Consider the following 12,499-nt stretch of genomic DNA (forward strand, 5'->3'; position numbering starts at 1 on the left):
CAGGCTTAAGCCATGTTTCAGTCAAGCCAATCACATCAAGATGATGATCAGTGATTAGTTAATTGACTTTAACTGCCTTGGAAGTGAGGGATCTAACATTAAGTAGCCCTTTTTTGAGATATCATAATATTTTTCAATAATGACAGGAATGGAAGAGGTCTTTATTCCAGTGAGATTGCTAAAGTGAACACTAAAGTGATTAGTTTTGCCCAACCTAGATCGAGGCACAGACACGGTCTCAATGGGGATAGCTGAGCTGACTACACTGACTACACTAACTATGCTAGTCGCAGACTTCACTAAACTGGCAGGCTGCTGGTCTGCACCCTATCTCATTGTGGAGCTAGAGGAGTTAGAGCCCTGTCACTCCTCAGCAAGCAAAGCTTGGTCCTGTTTGTAGACACCCGATTAGATAACATGTTGTGGATGAGTCCCAGAAAGAGGGCATATTATCTACATTTTCTATCTTTTGGGAGGCACAGAAAACAGTTTTCAACCAGCGATTGAGTTGTGAGACTTTTGTAGAGCTCATCACTCCCCCTAACTGGGAGGGGGCCAGAGACAATTACTCAATGCTGACACATCTTTCTAGCTAATTTACACGCTGAAGCTATGTTGTGCTTGATGACCTCTGACTGTTTCATCCGAACATCGTTTGTGCCGACGTGGATAACAATATCCCTATACTCTCTACACTCGCCAGTTTTAGCCTTAGCCAGCCCCCTCTTCAGATTAGTTTTTACGTCGGTAGCCCTGCCCCCTGGTAACTTACTTATTATGCGTTACATTTATTGTCCTGTGTAAGTAAAAGCAGGAAATGCATCACCTATGCCTCTACTGCCATTCATTCCAATTTGACAGGTTTTGGATTTCTCCCTAACTATGCCTCTACTGCCATTCATTCCAATTAGACAGGTTTTGGATTTCTCCCTGACCAAGGGAGAAGGGTTTGTGAAAAATCCGTCTAGTAATTTAATAGGATCTCTATGACCAAACCCCTATCCACGTCACTTCCGAAATTTGAGAGAGAAGTGAGATGGCAGAGCTGTCGCTATATCTCACTAATGTCAACATCTCTTTGGGGAAAGCTATGGACGCTGAAAAGGTGCGATTGTGTCATAATTACAATTTTAGACCTGTTCTCATGAGTTTAGCCAATAAAAAACATTTTGTGTTGTGTTTGTTTTAGCTAGCGATCTAACCTTAATACTTCCTTGTAGCATCAGCAGCTAGCTATATATCTAGCTATCTATCTCGAACATTAATTAATAAATACGTGCATTCTGTAGGCTATTTGTTAACAATTATAACACAGACATAGCTGGCTATGAATCAATCACTCACAGAAACTGCTTGAAAAACCTGTTGGAATGTTTTTATTCAAATGGTGATTTACTAACCTCAAAATAACGAGACAAATGTAAACAGCCCTATAACGTAGCTGCTAAGTTTTCTAGTGCTAACATGATAGTAAAATCCTGTTTCTACCAGCTGTAACCAAACATGTTTTGAGAATAGACTGTTTTTGTTGTTGTTGGTGATGATGATTGACAGAGCTCCAATATGGTGAAGGAGTTTGAGAGTGTGGAGCTGGGAGACTTAGGGATGAAGAAGCAGAAGGTGCCCCGAAGAACGATTTACTTTGCCAGTGGAGAGACCATGGAGGAATACAGCACAGATGAAGAAGAAGAGGAGGAGGAAGTGCAAGCTTCTATAGCTGTTAAGACCTCAGCTGACCCTGTTGGTTTCTATGTCCTTATAAATTCAAATTGGACTTTACTCCATGACATGAATAGAATGAAATATTCCTGCATTTTGTTAACTTTGTTTTGTTATTGTGTCATATTTTTATTATAGTCCAGGTTGACTTGGGGTCCATATTTCTTGTTTCACATGTGGAGAGTGGCAACCTCCACTATTTCAGGTAAATGTGGTATTATGTATACTAGACTAAAGATACACACATATGATGAGTGTCAAAATATATAAATGTAATGTTCTGTGTCTTGGTAATACTGTGCCTCTGCCTTGTGCTTTCAGTTTGTGACTATCTTGGGGAGAGAATGGCCTCATTGTTTGGCATTACCTCACCTAAGTACCAGTATGCTATTGACGAGTACTACAGAATGAAAAAGGAGGTACGTTGTCTTGTCAATGGGGAAGCATCTACTGGCAGACCTTGGCATGCTTAATTACTATTAATGTGTTACCACTATTTTGTCACTACTTGTTACTACTCCAAGGTGTAGCTTAGTATCCCTAATCCTCATTCATGTTGTGACTGACAGGAGGAGGAGGAGGAGGAGGAGAACCGGCTGTCTGAGGAGGCAGAGCGTCGTTTTGAGGAGCGTGACCAGGAGATGCAGCAGCCAGCCATGGAGCAGCCGGAGGGTAAAGCCTCCTTCGTCAACGTCACCTTTGAGCTGGATCAAGATGCCACACCTGATGCCAACAGATTCCCTGCCCCCATCCCCACCTAACAGTTCAATTAAATGGACATCTTCACATTTCACGATGTAGCCTCCTCAGCATTTTTGCTATAGTGTAGTTCTTATTTTTGTATCATATTGATCATGTTCTATTAATACTGTAAGTCAGACATGAGACAGAATACATATTTTTTAGTTGCTGCGTTGTCAATATGCATTAACTTTTGTGTGCAATGAACATTGCTGTGCGTCAGTGAATGAGCACACACATTATAGATATGATGCTGATTTTAACTATTTGCGGGTTTAAGAGATCTGATTAAAAAAAATTCAGGTACTTAATAACATTGTTATACAATAAGTTAGCAGCGAGATAAGTGACCTTTCTAAAAACCATTCCAGAGGTGCATAATGTTATTGGAATAGTTGATTTATTTCAGTTGGAAATTGCTTTTTATATTCATTATCAACCATGACAATTTTCCCCTTAAAATACCCACAAATATCCTATTGTTTTACTATGACTAGTTCTCCAGTTCTTTTCAGAAAGTTCATCAAAATAATGTTGGGAACTGTCCTCCAGGCCTTTAACAAAACTTCACACGTTGCTTGTTGGCATCTGTGCTCACACTTCAGTCATTACTATTGTCCAGAACCATATATTTAGAAATAGCTCTGCTGAAGTTTACCTTATCTGCCATGATCCCTTCTGAGTGTATAAGGCTTGAGAAGGAAGCCCAAGGTAAAGTGAAACATGTTTAAAAAATATCTGCTGCTTTTCTTTTGAACAGCAATAATATGAAATGTCACTTTATTAGGGCTGGTTGTATAAGGAAAATATTTTCCCATCCTACGGTATTCACACTACACACCTTTACCCAAGGAAAGAAAAACTGAAAGGCCAACATAATTATGTAAAAACATTTTATAATGTGTTAATGGAAAAACAGTTTCATTTGAAGGCTTTTTATAGTCATTTTTAGAGTAAAATACATAGTATTTTAATTTTCTATACTTTGTACACTACATTAATAAACATTTAAACAGGTCATACAACTGTGTATTTCGAAGTCTTGACAAGTTATTTTTTAAACAACTGAGTTCCAGTGAGTGTGTCTAGAATCTTTACCATAACATTTATCATCTTCTTGCTGAGTCTAGTAGTCCCCAGTTTGACTGAAGATTCATGTATCGTCAAGGTCAGCTGTGTTGCTGTCGTTGTCGTTAGCAACCAGAACTTCCCTGTTTTCATAAGTCCAGAATCCGTTGAGATCAATGAGGATGCTGGTTACTGTGTCTCCTTGGCTGCTGTTCACTAGATCCTGCAACGTGATCTTGTAGGGATCCTTTGGCTTCACCATGTCAAAGATCTCATCCTGAAGGCACAACATTGCAACTTTTTTTTAAACGACTTATTAAAATCAATGAGTTAATTATTGAAATCATTATTAAAGATGGAATCCACAATGGGGAAAACAGCACCACTGTCCGCCCCACGGCCGTTGTTATTGTTTTTGTTTTGTTGAAGCAGAGCTGAGGAGCATCACACATCATGGTAAAAGAAATGTCAGTAGATATGCTGCTGTTCTATCACCCGCGCAATGACGTCTGAGGGAAAAAACTGTTCTTTGCAGTAACTTCTTGTAATATCGCAAACGGGCATATCACGATTAAAGATTACAGTTTTAAAAACAAAATCCCTACTAGTACAAATGAGAATGCAGTTTGAGACTGTAAAAAGCAGTCAGGGAACTTCGATTTTATGGCATGACAAATTTGCATCAATGTAAAATTTGTATAAACAAACTCAGAATAGAGCTTGGGGAAACACTGAACACCTACTGAGCACAATACCTTCTGGTTAACTCCATACAAATGCTTGACACCCACACTAACATGCTGACCAGAACACTCGCGTCGCGTGTGTTCCAAAATAAATGGACACATGTTATTCAATAATTTCACCCACACTGCTCGTGCGCGCCAACGAGCGTCTGCGTTGCCAAGCGCTAAAATAGAAGTCAGTTCTATTTGTGACAATGAACGCAATGCAAGTCCTGCCTCTCCCATCTCCTCATTGGTTTATAGAAGCATATACCCACGTGCCATCTCCTCATTGGTTATACTAACGTGGGTAACTGAAAAATGAACTGAAGTTGGTGGGTCAGTTGTGGTAATACACCTTATTATGAAAGCTAGATGCCAATCGCCATATAAAAAGTCCAAAGACAAACCCTGGAAGGAGGAGAGATGACTAGAAATGATTCGGTTGACCGTTTTATGTGTGGATTAATTGTCGGAGTAGATGACCTTGTGCATTTCAGGTAAAATAACAACTCAACGTTTATATCCCATGACAAATTAGCTAACAACAGCAAGCTTGCTAAATTGGACAAATTTGCTAGCAACTGCAAGCTAGCTAGCTAAATTGCCATACATTTTTCATACTTTTCTACCTCTCTTCAAATTAATATAATTGGTTCAGAGTTTGTTGTGATATTTCAACCTGCGAGTCGTGATCGCGTTTGATGTGGGGGGACAAAATCAATTTGCGCCCAATGGCTTTTGGGCATGGTGTAACCACACAATATTTCTGGAAGAAATGGATACTTCAAGCGGATTTACAGTAACCAGTAGTATACTTCAGAGTTACTTCCTCCATGGTGAATACGGTAACGGGACAAAGTCTATTTACCTTGACATCCTGGAAGGACACCGACTCCTGGCCATGGATTTTCATCTGCTCCTGAATGGCCTGGTGGAAAATACATGAAGCAAAAATACATGATGCAATGTTACAACAGTTTTCAGATGTAGATCAATTATTATTATTTTCATTGATTGTTTTGATAGTGACTTAATAAATAATAATTGTTCACAAAAAAAGTAGATAATTTATATATATAAATATATTTTTCCCCCCCAATTTCATGATATCCAATTGGTAGTTACAGTCTTGTCTCATCGCTGCAACTCCTCTCCGAAACACGACCCTGCCAAGCCCGGCCCACAAGGAGTCGCTAGAGCACGATGAGACAAGGACATCCCGGCCGGACAAACCCTCCCATAACCCGGATGACGCTGGGCCAATTGTGCGCAGCCTTATGGGTCTCCCGGGCACGGCCGGCTGTAACACAGCCTGGGATCGAACCCGAGTCTGTAGTGATGCCTCAGCACTGCCATGCAGTGCCTTAGACTGCTGCACCACTCGGGAGGCCCATGACAACACTTTTTGTTCAGTGGGCAGGATTTCAGATGGAGAGGTACCACTGTCTACTCTGCTCTCTCTATTTATCCCTCTGATGTCTCACCCTGAAGAAGTAGTTGAGTGCGAAGACATTGAGGTAGCCCTTATTCTCCATGTCCAGCAGCTTGAAGATGTACTGCAGCGCTGCAGGCTCCTTCCTGTTCTCCAGAGCCAGGACAAAGTCCAGGTACGTCTTATAGTCCTGGGAGAGACACAGAGTCAAGACCAGATTAAGCATCAAATCAGGTCATAACACATTTCACACTTACTGTGTCCTTTGATAAAATCTTAGAACAACTATGTGATAATGGTCTTATGCCATGTGGAATCTGAGCAATTCTGAGTAAGAGTGTGTTTTAGATGGTTTCGTACAGTTCAAAGTCATCGTATTTGGTTAAACTATTTTACATTTAGACAAAGAGCTATAAACCTGCAAGGAGAGTCTTTGCAACACACCGACATCAATCATCTATTTTAAGTACGCACATGTATAGTAAAATAGGTCAGAACAGCAGGCAAGGTTCTTACCATCTCTCCGTCGTAGGTGAGGCACTCCTGGTACACGCGGTCCAGAAAGATGCTGGTCAGAGTGCCAGTGCCGTAGCGAGACAGCTCCTCCTTACTGAGCATGCCGTTGTGGTCCTTGTCAAGATTCAGGTACTGACCTGCAAAAGGGAACACATGATCGACCATCTTACCAAGAGGACAAAGATAATCTAGAATCTCTTTTTTTATTTGAACATTCATGTGTTACCGGCTTCAGATTAGCCTAATGTCTATGAGGCATTTTTTTTAATCAAATAGCTGCTGCGTACCATAAACTCTAAGAGCAGAGGGTGCAGAGAACCAGTTGGATTCCTGGCTCTCCTTGGAAAGCTCCTCATCTCTCAGCTCAAGTAGATCATCCAAAAAGCTGCAGGCCAAGATGTCTTGAATCTTAATTTTCCCTGAGAATAAACATGAATAAATGGAACAAGATGTTATTTCGTCAGAGCAGGCACAGACAAACAAGTTATAGGCATGACAAAGAAGTTATAGGAATCTTACAGAAGTCTGCACATTTGACAAATATGTTTTTGGTTAGTTATCATAAGTAACAAACCAGTCCGTAGGGGATCCAGGAAGAAGAAAAACTTGCGGACAGCGGTGCAGACATAGAAGGAATAGAAGGACTTCTCCAGGCCATCCAGCTGAGGGAGTGTGGGAATCAGCTCTAAAATGTAGTTCTCCAAGTCCTATCACATTACAAAACACACACATATCATCTCAACAATAAGTCAAATCTGAATTCTAAACAGTCTGATGTTCAACTTATAGTGAATCTGGGGCAACTTGGACAATTTACACCCCAAAAGTCATAATATTTGTCGCTTTGCTGGAAAAAACAAATAAAATAAAATTGTATTAGTCACATGCAACGAATACAACAGGTGTAGACCTTACAATGGCAGGAAGCTTGGCCCCGGTGATGTACTGGGCTGTTCGCACTACCCACTGTAGTGCCTTGCGGTCGGAGGCCGAGCAGTTGCCATAACAGGCAGTGATGCAACCAGTCAGGATGCTCTCGATGGTGCAGCTGTTGAACCTTTTGAGTATCTGAGGACCCATGCCAAATCTTTTCAGTCTCCTGAGGGGGAATAGGTTTTGTCGTGCCCTCTTCACAATTGTCTTGGTGTGCTTAGACCATGTTAGTTTGTTGGTGATATGGACACCAAGGAACTTGAAGCTCTCAAACTGCTCCACTGCAACCCCGTCGATGAGAATGGGGGCATGCTTGGTCCTCTTTTTCCTGTAGTCCACAATCATTTCCTTTGTCTTGATCACATTGAGGGATAGGTAGTTGTCCTGGCACCACACGGCCAGGTCTCTTACCTCCTCCCTATAGGCTGTCTCGTCGTTGTCGGTGATCATTGGCAAACTTAATGATGGTGTTGAAGTCGTGCCTGGCCACACAGTCATGAGTGAACAGGGAGTACAGGAGGGGACTGAGCACACACCCCTGAGGGGCCCCTGTGTTGAGGATCAGCGTGGTGAATGTGTTGTTGCCTACTTTTACCACGTGGGTGCAGCCCGTCAGGAAGTCCAGGATCCAGTTGCAGAGAGAGGTGTTTAGTCCCAGGGTCCTTAGCTTATTGATGAGCTTTGAGGGCACTATGGTGTTGAACGCTGAGCTGTAGTCAATGAATAGCATTCTCACATAGGTGTTCCTTTTGTCCAGGTGGGAAAGGGCAGTGTGGAGTGCAATAGAGATTGCGTCATCTGTGGATCTGTTGGCGTTGGTATGTAAATTGGAGTGGGTCTAGGGTTTCTGGGATAATGTTGTTGATGTGAGTCATGACCAGCCTTTCAAAGCACTTCATGGCTACAGACGTGAAAGCTACGGGTCGGTAGTCATTTTGGCAGGTTACCTTAGTGTTCCGTGGCACAGGCACTATGGTGGTATGCTTAAAACATGTTGGTATTTTAGACTCGGACAGGGAGAGGTTGAAAATGTCAGTGAAGACACTTGCCAGTTGGTCAGCGCATGCTCGCAGTACACAACCTGGTAATCCGTCTGGCCCTGCAGCCTTGTGAATGTTGACCTGTTAAAAGGTCTTACTCACATTGGCTGCGAAGAACATGATCACACAGTCTTCTGGAACAGCTGGTGCTCTCATAAATGTTTCAGTGTTATTTGCCTCGAAGCGAGCATAGTAGTTTAGCTTGTCTGGTAGGATCGTGTCACTGGGCAGCTCTTGGCTGTGCTTCCCTTTGTAGTCTGTAATGGTTTGCAAGCCCTGCCACATCCGATGAGCGTCAGAGCCGGTGTAGTATGATTCAATCTTAGTCCTGTATTGACGCTTTGCCAGTTTGATGGTTCGTCGGAGGGCATGTCGGGATTTCTTATAAGCTTCCAGGTTAGAGTCCCGCTCCTTAAAAGCGGCAGCTCTACCCTTTAATTCAGTGCGGATGTTGCCTGTAATCCATGGCTTCTAGATTGGGTATGTATGTAAGGTCACTGTTGGGACGACGTCATCAATGCACTTATTGATGAAGCCAATGACTGATGTGGTGTACTACTCAATGCCATCGGAGGAATCCCGGAACATATTCCAGTCTGTGCTAGCAAAACAGTAATGTAGTTAAGCATCTGCTTCATCTGACCACTTTTTTATTGATCTAGTCACTGGTGCGTCCTGCTTAATTTTTTTGCTTGTAAGCAGGAATCAGGAGGATAGAATTATGATCAGATTTGCCAAATGGAGGGCGAGGGAGAGCTTGGTATGCATCTCTGTGTGTGGAGTAAAGGTGGTCCAGATTTAACATGCTGATAGAAATTTGGTAAAACGGATTTAAGTTTCCCTGCATTAATGTCCCTGGTTACTGGGAGCGCCGCCTCTGGGTGAGCGTTTTCTTGTTTGCTTATGGTGGAATACAGCTCATTCAATGCTGTCTTAGTGCCAGCTTCTGACTGTGGTGGTATGTAAACAGCTACAAAAAATACAGATGAAAACCCTCTAGGTAGATAGTGTGGTCTACAGCTTATCATGAGATAAGGCGAGCAATAGCTCGAGACAAAAATACCTGCAAGTACAGCGTATAACCAGACAACTGTATGTTGATAGTGTCGTCGTTCAGCCACGACTCCGTGAAGAATAAGATTTTACAGTTTTGAATGTCCTGTTGGTAGTTTAATCTTGCGCGTAGGTCATCAATTTTATTCACCAAAGATTGCACGTTTGCTTGCAGAACGGAAGGAAGTACGAATTCTCAGAATCCAGTCCAGCCTCTGGCCTCTTTTTCGCCACCTCCTCTTCATGCAAATCACGGGGATCTGGGCCTGTTCCCGAGAAAGCATTATATCGTTTGTGTCGGGCTCGTCAGACTCGTTAAAAGAAAAAAAATGATTCTGCCAGTCCGTGGTGAGTAATCGCAGTCCTGATGTCCAAAAGTTATTTTCGGTCATAAGAGATGGTAGCGGCAACATTATGTACAAAATAAGTTTAAAAAAAATCAGTTACGAACAACACAAATAAATGAACAAAAAAACACCATCGGTTGGTTAACCAAAGGCAAAAGGGTCACTGAGAAGAACATGTTACAGAGAAGAACAACACCCTGTAACCAGAGATGCTTCACAGGAGGGTGGTTCCTGCATCAAGGTCATAGTAAATATCATCTTTCACATCTCTGAAAAGCACAAATGGGTCTCAATAGGAATCATGAGAAAGTAGGGAGGGAAGGAATATCCCTATTTCACTAAGGAGCCACCAACACAAGATTTTGGTGTAAAAGTAAAGTAGTGAGAGTGCTTACAGACTCACGGAGGTAGCCCTGTCCAGCCACGTCATAGAGACTCAGTCCTATCCTCGTCTGGTGAAGCCACACTGGAAGAAGAGACATCAATATCAAAATCAGGACAAGGCACTTATCGAACACTGTTACAAAATACCAACTTCACTTTCCCACCAAACTCAACACATTTTCACTTAGGGCCCTCAAAAAGTATGGATGTGGGTTCGCAGACCCGCAAGCCACTCATGATGAGTTCCGATTTTTTGTGGCTCCCAAATTTTTTGTGGCTCCCAAAGTTGCCCATCCCTGATGTACAACATGCCATTACACCAGACTTAGTTAGATAGCACATTTTATGTGATAATTTTATTCTGTAGTCCCTAGGCAGAAAACAGCAATATAACACTAATATACAATAATAGATAATATAATGATAATATTTTGTTTAAAGGTATCTGACATCTTAAGAGTAGGAATGTCTTAATTTTCACACGACTGGTTTGCCTTTAGCCACCTTTTCAGGTTTGCCTTGATGCTAGTAAAGGTACTGCACTCTCTTGTTTGGCAGGGTGTTCCATTATCCAGATGTTCTGACTGAAAAAGTTGTCTGGCCAAATTTGTTGGACCTAAGTTATGGATGAAGGTTATGGATGCAAGACAATAGGAGACATGGATAAGAAACTGACCTTTTCTCATGACATAGTTAAAGAACTGCATAATTGATATCCTGCCATATGGATCGTTGTGGAGAAGTTTGGCATACACTCTGGCAGTGAAGAACTGCCTAGGAGCGAAAGGCAGGACAAAAAAACTGTTAGAAGAATTCCACGTTCCATTCCAAGATATGTCAAAAATGGTTAATTTGTAGACTGCAAATTGACAACAAGAAACTAATATAATATTAGACTAAAGCATAATATTTTCAAACCTTGCTTACATTTGTATACATCACATATCCTGTACCTCTCTATTATTCATGGAAATACTTTGGAGCAGATTTACAATATAAAAATGACTACGGTGCAAAACGTTTTGCTACGACTAATAAATCCACCCGTAGTTTACACATACAGTATGTGTCATTATAGTAGTCCTGTTGCCTTTTCACACCAGCTAAAAACATGCTTTCGGGCTAATATGAATGTAAACAGTGTTAATTCTGCCCAAGTGATTAGCACAAAAATTTGTGGCTCCAAAACGTAATATGCCGAGTACTCACATGCACTTAACTCCTGCTTTTTCTCCAACCTTCAGAAAACTGTCATAGCTTATCATTGCCTCCTCTCCTGTCATGGGTGGCACTTGATGTTTGTCCAGCAGAAACCACAGATTCTAGATAACAGAAAGAAGGTCTAGGTTAAATAATTAGGTTTGATTACTTTAATAGTGCCATGGACTTACCAGATTCCAGTGCTTGTAAATCTTTCTATTTGACTAAATAGTTGTTTGATTGAACCAGATGTCAGTCTCACCTGTAACTCTTCATTGTCCAGAAGCTCCCGGCTCTTCCTCTGCAGAAAGACGGCTCTGGACTCCTCCCGCAGCTTCTGCAGGAGAACTTCATCCTCTGCAGGAAGCTATAGGGATCACACAGATATATAAGACTTCAGAAACCATGATCCTTTCAGCCCCTCACAAAAGCACTTCAGTCCCGTTTTGGCTCAGTTGGTAGAGCTTGGTGCTTGCAACGCCAGGGTTCTGGGTTCCATTCCCAAGGGGGAAATGTATGCACTGATACTCTAAGTCGCTCTGAATAAGAGCGTCTGCTAAATGACCCTAAAAAAACATGTTGTGAATATCACAATTGCTATAAAGATGTCAAAACACCCCCAAAAATTATCTGATTAGTTAGCTAGAATGTTTCTGTCAGAATGTTCAATTGCCCTGTAGTAGAAGCGTGGGATGTTCCTGTAGTTCTCTCTGTTGCCTCCACCCCTCCACTCTGTGTAGTATTTGGTGAAGAGTGCTGTCTCTTCTGCTTTCTTCTCCTCCTCAGTCCTCTCATCTGAACAGAAATGAATACATGTTGACACAATAAGGCTTTGTGAAAGTTCAATAATTGAGTGGGTAGATTGCTAGTTATCTAGTTTTTCTTACACAAAAATAAATAAGTAGCTAACTAGCTATTCATAAATATGACTAGCTAGCTGAAATTAGCCTAACGTTAGCTAGCTAACTTGCTATCTAAATAAACACAACAGATCTAGCTATGGACGTAGAAAACCTTTCTTGGAGGATGCCAATCTTCTTTTCAAAAGTTCCTTCCAATGTACTACCGTATCGTTTGACATTTTAACTTCTGTTTATTCCTAATAACATGAAAACAAGCTAATCAATGTTATGATAAGTTACTCTTTTCAGCTTCTCTGAAATGTCTAAACAATCGTTAGCTCGCTTGGGATTGGTCGGATAGCAACTTCTTATTCGGTGGGGTTTATCGGCGCTTTACATCCAACGTGATGGTGCATTACCGCCACCTACTGTACTGGGGGTGTAGACCAGAGACGGAGAAACAAAATTCTACCTGCCCCGTTGCTCTTAAAAAATA

The 12,499-nt window shown here is 41.6% G+C and overlaps 2 protein-coding genes across 2 annotated transcripts; one reads left to right on the top strand and one right to left on the bottom strand.

Moving 5' to 3' along the window:
- Positions 1 to 953: 953 nt before the first annotated feature.
- On the top strand, positions 954 to 3,490 carry fam177a1 (family with sequence similarity 177 member A1). Its single transcript, XM_071382859.1, has 5 exons — positions 954 to 1,105; positions 1,555 to 1,740; positions 1,858 to 1,924; positions 2,041 to 2,138; positions 2,289 to 3,490. Exons 1-5 carry the CDS (start codon positions 1,037 to 1,039, stop codon positions 2,478 to 2,480), a joined length of 612 nt encoding a protein of 203 aa, XP_071238960.1. The 5' UTR covers positions 954 to 1,036; the 3' UTR covers positions 2,481 to 3,490.
- On the bottom strand, positions 3,337 to 12,368 carry ppp2r3c (protein phosphatase 2, regulatory subunit B'', gamma). The gene is made up of 12 exons (XM_071382858.1): positions 12,176 to 12,368; positions 11,835 to 11,956; positions 11,424 to 11,528; positions 11,171 to 11,283; positions 10,638 to 10,735; positions 9,973 to 10,043; positions 6,779 to 6,911; positions 6,492 to 6,623; positions 6,205 to 6,341; positions 5,741 to 5,878; positions 5,125 to 5,184; positions 3,337 to 3,805 (listed from the first exon to the last, which is right to left on the bottom strand). Exons 1-12 carry the CDS (start codon positions 12,240 to 12,242, stop codon positions 3,614 to 3,616), a joined length of 1,368 nt encoding a protein of 455 aa, XP_071238959.1. The 5' UTR covers positions 12,243 to 12,368; the 3' UTR covers positions 3,337 to 3,613.
- Between the last annotated feature and the right edge of the window lie 131 nt (positions 12,369 to 12,499).

This window comes from Salvelinus alpinus, chromosome 34 (assembly GCF_045679555.1).
Source record: "Salvelinus alpinus chromosome 34, SLU_Salpinus.1, whole genome shotgun sequence".
Classification (NCBI taxonomy): Eukaryota; Metazoa; Chordata; class Actinopteri; order Salmoniformes; family Salmonidae; genus Salvelinus; species Salvelinus alpinus.